This window comes from Nerophis ophidion, linkage group LG09, assembly GCF_033978795.1.
Source record: "Nerophis ophidion isolate RoL-2023_Sa linkage group LG09, RoL_Noph_v1.0, whole genome shotgun sequence".
Taxonomy (NCBI): domain Eukaryota; kingdom Metazoa; phylum Chordata; class Actinopteri; order Syngnathiformes; family Syngnathidae; genus Nerophis; species Nerophis ophidion.
The window spans coordinates 24,335,731-24,343,230 of NC_084619.1; the positions used below are offsets into that span (position 1 = coordinate 24,335,731).

The window sequence follows — 7,500 nt, forward strand, 5'->3', positions numbered from 1 at the left end:
CTCGCCAATTGTCAGCTTGTGACAAAATGGCACCATCTGTCAGCTAGCAATTTACGCTCTAGTATTCATACAGCAATTAGCGCGCCAGTTGTCAGCTAGCTATTAGTGCACTAGCTGCCAGCTAGTTATTAGCAGTGCTATACTATATTATTTTAATATATTAGTATTACACAATAACAAGGTACCTTTAGGACCAGTTTCATTATAAACATAATTTCATACATGTTATATAAGTAGGAGGTTCCCTGCTACATCTCTATTTGACTAGTACCTTTGGACTTCTGTTCGCTTTCCTGCTGGCTGCTGTTGCTCAGCTCCAGACTGCAGTTGCTGCTGCTGTTTGAGGAGAGCGTGGCGTCAAACACCTTAGGTGGGGAGCCCGCCCCTTCATCCTGAGGAATGTCCGGCAGCTCCCCGAGACTCTCCACTTCCACTGTGCTACTGTCGGTCTCGCTGCGCCCGCCTGCTACTTCCTCCTGCTCCAATCCTGGCAAGAGACCAATAGAAGCCGACTCCGGAGGCAGGCCAAGGGGTGTGGGCGGCGCATCGGAGAGAGGCTGTGCTTGCCCAGAGTCTTCCACTGCACTGCCTCCACCTGAAGGGGACTCTGGTGTGGTGGGTGGTGTGTTGAGTACAGAATTACTGCCACTACTGGGGAACTCTTGTAGTTTTTCATCCATCTGCTCCTCTGAAATGTCATCGTCAGGTCCTGCATCTTGTTCGACACTTGTATCGTCCAGACATGAAGGTACAGGTGGAGGAGGAGAATTAGCAGCTTCTGTGTCGGAATCAGAGAATAACTCCTTAAGAGTCTTTTTGGGCCATTGTGCCTGAATGCTGGACCAAACGTCCTTTTGGCCTTTGGAGCGCACAGCGGGCTTCTCCTCTCCGTTTCCAGACATCTTGGCCTTCTTTTCAGGAATGTCCCAGAACCCGGCTTGTCTGCTGGATTTGCTCTTCTCCTTAGTCCCATTGTACTTCTTGGAAGGGGATCCTTTGGTTTTTTGGCGACCTCGTTCACTCTCTTCAACTTGGGACCCAGAATGTGCTGCACCCTCCTCATCTGAACTGGTACTAGAGGAGGCACCTCTGTCCTCCATGGCACCAGCGCTTCTGTCTTCCAGCTTCCTAGAAGAGCTGACCCCCAGCCAGTCTGCACTTCTTGTGGCCCTCTTAGCTTTGGACAGGTTTTTGGGGGTCCTCTCTGCTGCCCCTTCAGATTTCCTTTTCCTGGTGTTTGTGTCCCCCATGAAATCAGGCGGGTTTCTGTGCTTCACCCCTTCTGCTCCGATTATCTCCTGGTTCTTCTCGGAAATTGCAGAAGATTTGGCTCCATCGGTGGGCGTGTCACTCTCGTTCCGTTCTGAGGTTTTTTGAAGCTCCGGTGAGGCTTTGTTTTCGTTACGGTCCCCCTCATCCTCATGCTCACTTTCCTCCGTGGAAAGCTCAGAGGCTGAGTCAAAGACAAAAAGTTAGTTTCATCACGAACAAGATGAAAGCAGAAAAATAAGAGTGTTTTTCTACCTTGCAGACCGTTGAGGATAGAAGTTATTTCAATAGACTTGATGGGAGACTGATGATGAGTCCCTGGATCCTCCACGCCCTGGTCTATTTTGGAAAATACATCCTGAGTCAGGTCACACTTGGAGAGAGGGACACGGTTATTGTTGGGCGAAGGACCAAGGATATCGCTGTCGTCGAGCCTCTCCAGCCTGTCTCGCTCCCTCTCAGCTTTATTCTATCAGAATTAGACACAAGTCAATCACCCATTTCATCATGCAAAGGCAAAAAAGCCAAAGCTTGTCAAAAGTCATACCTTTATTTTTTTGCGGTGCTTTATTTTGGGTACATTCTTATTGGCAGGGCAAACAATCGTGTCTGCTTTAATCCATTCATCATATCTACAAAAGCAAATACAAACACAGAATACCGTTTTTCGTCAATCAGATCTAAGAGGGGATTTCAATAAAATATCCTCACTTCACCACCCACCAGGCAACCACCTTGACTGTCTGGCCCGACACATTGCTGTGATACAGTAAACCTCTACAGCAAAGGAATAAATCCCACAGTGTTGAGATAAAGCCTTTGAGGAAAATATTTACACCAACACCGACAGAACAGAAGGTGCTATGTGGGTCATATGAGGAGAATGAAAAGTTGCACGATATCACACACACGCATACACACACATACACAAGACACAATGTAGAGAACATCCCATTGTCTTTTCAAAGAGTACTACAGGATCACACAACAACAATGAGACAATGAAATGCAATTTTTTCTAGTTCCTCGAATGCTCTACATTAGCACATTAAGCCTAGCCCACTGGAGGGTTGGAGGGTAGAGGTGAGAGAAGCTGAACTTTCCTTGGCCCCTCATATGTTAGTGTAGCTCTATTGCAGAAGCTAAAAGGAATGGAATTACAACAACTGCAGGGCCAATCCAAGCACAACAGATAGCAGTTCAGCATGTCTGTAAATTTGTTTGAGACAGACATCTGAGGGGGTGGACAGACGGGGGGGGGTTCAATCACAACTGGCTAAGAAAAGCGTACAAGCAATCCACAGCGACCCAATTCTGCCCCTCAAGGGCCCAGTCAGCTCTAACTAAGAGACTGGATCGGATGAAGCAGAATTGTGAAGAAAGGGCGCATTAGTCACTGTTGCAGGGATATCCATGACATGGTGATCCCGCTGGCCAATTTGAAGGTTAAGATGTGATTTTGCTTTAGGGTGAATACAGAAGTTAGGTGATTCTCCCCACGTCCTGCCTTACCTGACGTTCCAGCCACAGTAGTGCACCAGGTAGCGCACTGCTCCCCCCTCCACGTCTGCCTCTTTCACAGTGGCCTCGTACGTCTTCAGACTGCGGCCTCGCCCATACCTCACCTGCACCTTCATCCCCGGGGGGTAACACTCAAACTCCTCCCCTTCCTCCCCCTCCTGACTGTTGTCATCCCTGCAAGAAAAACAGTTCAGCACTTCCTGTCCCTAGTCTGCTCCAGACAGCACTACAGAAGCCCACACAGCCGCCCCGCCTTTCTCTATTCTATTATATAGCTTTTTTTCCCTCTTCTATCCAGTTAAAGGGTCTCACCAACTTCCAATCCCTGACTGTCATCTACAGCACACTGAATAATATAGAGAAAGCCTTTCAAATGACAGCACTAAAGGCGTTGCAGAAATGAAATAATGACTAACTACTATCTCTCCAGCCCTACATGCATAAAGCACGCCTGGGATTATCATTCACACGCTGTATAGAACAAAACAGCCACAAGGAGGAGCTGGTGAGAAACAGTCAGGAGATGTCAAAGCTAGAGGGGTCTACTGGCAGTGCAGGGGGAGTACCGGTTAAGTGGCTAAGGCCCACAGGCCGCAGGGGTCTCCAGAGCCGAAAGGGGCATGTTAGCACAGCAAAGCACAACTTAGCAGGCAGCACAGCAACCTGAAGCACAACCATAATATTCCATTTTGTTTGCTGCCATATACAGCAGATCAAAAACCTCCACAGTCCACACTGCAGCTCAGAGCAGGGGATTACTTTAAAATGATGTGCAGTAGTCCACACAGACCAACAAAAGAAGCTATTTATAATACTTAAAGTAATAAAACAACAAATGTAGGACACAAAATTATGTTGACAAAAACAGACCTGTTCTCTAACCAGATGGTTGGCCGTATTTCTGATTGGAAATCAAATTAATGACTTATAAATACTGAATTGAAAAAGTTTGGAAAAAAATTGAAAATAGGACGCATTAATCTGCAAGATGAGACAGCATCTAATTTTCTCATGTTCTGAATCACTTTCAGAAGTATGCATCATAATTCCCAATAATACTGTATAATGTTTGGTAATGTATGTATTCTTTGTATTTTTATTATGTATGCTCCTATATGGACCCCAGGAAGACTAGCAGTCGCCTTGGCATCAGCTAATAAACAATAAACAATACATAGGAAAGACAGCTAGAGGACAGGCCAAATTTAAGAAAAATTAAATGACTATTACAAATTGCTACAACCAAATAGTTTTAATATGGTAGATCAGCTACTATAGTATATCATATTAATTACATATTATATTTCAGCACTAGATTGTACATTACGGAACTCAGGTTTAAAAGGTATTTCTCTGAAGTCCTGGAAAATCTCCACCTAGGTCAGGGGTCACCAAACTTTTTGAAACCAAGAGCTACTTCTTGGGTACTGATTAATGTGAAGGGCTACCAGTTTGATACACACTTAAATAAATTGCCAGAAATAGCCAATTTGCTCAATTTACCTTTAACTATATTTTATTATTAATAATTAATTATATTTATCTTTGTGGAAACACTGATCATCTTAATGATTTCTCACAATAAATATATATAGAAACGGATAAATATCAATATGCAACAATTTATTTTTATATTTTCTCTAAGTGCACATTTTTCAAATTGAACATTTTCAAATGATCACTTCTAAGACAGTCTTGTGAAATCACAATATCCCATTTTAACTAGCTAGCCAATAACATTTTTTAACAAATCATGAATTACTTTGCACCATGTTTGTACAAATAATAACTCATGTAAAATACAAAAGTCAACTCTCAAATTTTTAAATAAATTATGTCACACTTTGAACTGGACACCAAATCTGTTATCTGTTTCTTTATCAGTTAGTAGGAAGCCTGGCATTGCATGCTGTTAACTAGTGTGTTGTACTCTGGTGTGTAACTTGACACTGTAACTCTGAGCGAGTCTTGCAGATGTGCATCAGTGAGGCATGTTCTGTGTTTATTCCTGATGAAGTTCATTTCAGAAAAGGCTGATTCACAAAGATAAGTTGAATCAAACAGGCGTGCAACCTTCATAGCTGCTGTGCATACACCACTGTAATTTTCTGTGTCAACAGGGCACCAAAAGTTTGGTGCAGCCTGGTGGGCTTTAAATTTTAAACTGTCAGGGAAGAAGAGGAAGGAATTTAAAAGCTAAAAAGGTATATGTGTTTAAGAATCCTAAAATCATTTTTAAGGTTGTATTTTTTCTCTAAAATTGTCTTTCTGAAAGTTACAAGAAGCAAAGTAAAAACATAAATTTATTTAAATAAGTGAAGACCAATATTTTCTTGGATTTTCAAATTCTATTTGAGTTTTGTCTCTCTTAGAATTAAAAATGTCGAGCAAAGCGAGACCAGCTTGCTAGTAAATAAATACAATTTAAAATATAGAGGTAGCTCACTGGTAAGTGCTGCTATTTGAGCTATTTTTAGAACAGGCCAGCGGGCTACTCATCTGGTCCTTACAGGCTACCTGGTACCCGTGAGCACCGCGTTAGTGACCCCTGACCTAGGGTATATATATATTTTTTTTTAGATTTAAAGCAACAAGTCAGCACTATAATGGATAAAATGTGACAAAATGAGGGCATCCTATTTTGAAAGCACAAAGTAAAGTAATAACACAACAACTAAATCATTTACAAATTAACAAATTCAAAAAACATTCCAGGCCTCAACTTCTTAGCCACAAATTATGATCCCCCCAACCCATCATGAAGCAACTTGAAAAGACACAATTTAACAAGAAAAAGGGAACATTTGTCAACACAGAGTTAATCTTCCCTCTAAAAGGTTACTGCTTTGTCTCTAGCGGTCTACTGCATCAGCAACAACAATCACACTCACGCACACTCACACGGAACATTAAATAAAGCTGAACACAAAAAAAGCCAAAAAATATGAGGTAAAGCGAGAGAGGAAAGGGCAACTAGCGTTGTCAATAGAAGGGCAGGGTGGAAGTCAAGAGGCCATGTTGTGTGCGCTGAGAGGGTGAGGCTAGAGAGAGAGAAATGGTGGAAGAAAGTGAGAGATAAGAGCACAGTTTGACATGCCAGGTGAAAAGTAGCTGTCAGCCTTTGCCAGCTGATGCAGACTAAGCCATGAGTAATAATAACTGCAGAGTGGGTAAGAGTTTGGTTAGAAAAGAGAGAGAGGCCTTCCTCTCTCTCACCCAGGTGAATTGTGGGTATAAAGCAAATTAATGCTATTAAGGTCTAGCTGCCACCAAGAAAGGACATATTGGGCATTTATCAGGAGTACAATGCTAACCTTTTCTGCTGATGGCAATTTAAATACTGACTCCATAGCACCCACCATGTGTTTGTGCTATTAAGATGCTTTTTTTTTTTAACCCCCCTCTAGGAGTCGTCGTCCATTCAAATCACCTACCCAGAGTTATCCTTGCTTTGCCGCTCCTCATCATGGTCTTGTTTGATGCTATCAGCTCCGAGGCGAGACGTTGAAGAGCCTTCATCTGCGTCTCCTAAACAAGGGCTGTCTTCCTCCTCCTCTTCATCGACATTTTTGTCTCCATTGCTGTCCTTTCTTTCAGCTTTTGAAAACGCAGGCTCACATTTGTGTGGCTCCAACTCGGGTTTCTCTTCCTGAGGGAGAGGGAGGTTTTTAATACAAAAAAGACTTGTCAAAGAACATGTCTATTTGTGCATGCTGTTTGTTTGGAGCACATTCCGAGAAAAGAGTGGAAAAATGTGAATGCACCTTGCAGACTACAGACAGTGTGTGGATTGCTTCTCCGTTCCGATAGTCTTTCTGTTCCTCTGGGCTGGTTGATGTGGCAGCTGGGCTTCCTCCCTCAACCTCAGACTTCACCTCTCCCTTGGGGGCCTGCTTCAAAGGGAGGTCCATTTTGAAGGTGATGGCTGTGGAAGTGCAGTATTCCTCAAAGCCATAAAGGTACCTACATGAAAGCACAATTTTGCAACATGAAAAAAGATGGTCATCAAACCTAGCTGCACACTGTGAGCCAGTTTCGGTAAAAGAGTGGCTACATAAGAACAATTTGCCCTGCAGAGCCCTTCGGGATGCAACACTCTCACACAAAGCTTGCGCATTGGATCACTCATATTCATTTTTAATAGCCAAACTGTTGACTGAACCATACGGTGTTGTTGAAAAAGAGCAAAGCTTGTTTATTAAACTTTACAGCGTAATCTTGATTTATGAAACCCTCATTACTTCTGGACGACTGATTAGAAATATGATTTGTTGCACAAACCTTGTCTCAGTATAAGGAGGTTTCATCCACCCATTGTGTGCCTCGCATCGCAGCCCTTTTGTGCCAGGCAGCACACCCATTGTTTTTCGGACTGATTGATTTTGGGTGCTTATTCAGTCAATAGAACAGTGCTGTCAATAGATACTCTGCTAATTGCTACCTACGTGTTTTTTTTGCCTTTCTACAGCATTGTTGTAGTCTGCTATATCAATTTGACTCAAAAGAAAGCAATAAACAATGTGTGTTTTGAAACATTCAGGTATTGTCCACAGCATTGTCAACACTGCTTTCCCCCACCCCCTCTATTTAAACGCACGCAAAATTAACTGACGAGGTAAAGCAGATTTTATTCTTATTCCCAATCATTCTAGCGACCTGGGTATTAAAGTGAGAAGGGAACCACACTTTTTTTTTCTTAATTTTGCCCAT

General features: G+C 42.7%; 1 protein-coding gene across 2 annotated transcripts in view; it reads right to left on the reverse strand.

The window, feature by feature from the left end:
* Window positions 1-7,500, reverse strand: part of arid4b (AT-rich interaction domain 4B) — a 123,738-nt gene that overhangs the window by 12,092 nt on the left and 104,146 nt on the right. The window contains exons 15-20 of one of the 2 annotated variants that reach the window (XM_061910625.1): window positions 6,555-6,753; window positions 6,225-6,439; window positions 2,782-2,964; window positions 1,817-1,901; window positions 1,525-1,738; window positions 272-1,453 (exon numbers count right to left, since the gene is read on the reverse strand). In XM_061910625.1, coding sequence (XP_061766609.1) covers window positions 272-1,453; window positions 1,525-1,738; window positions 1,817-1,901; window positions 2,782-2,964; window positions 6,225-6,439; window positions 6,555-6,753 — 2,078 coding nt within the window. The remainder of the gene's footprint in view (window positions 1-271; window positions 1,454-1,524; window positions 1,739-1,816; window positions 1,902-2,781; window positions 2,965-6,224; window positions 6,440-6,554; window positions 6,754-7,500) is intronic. The other variant, XM_061910626.1, reaches the window with a different exon arrangement.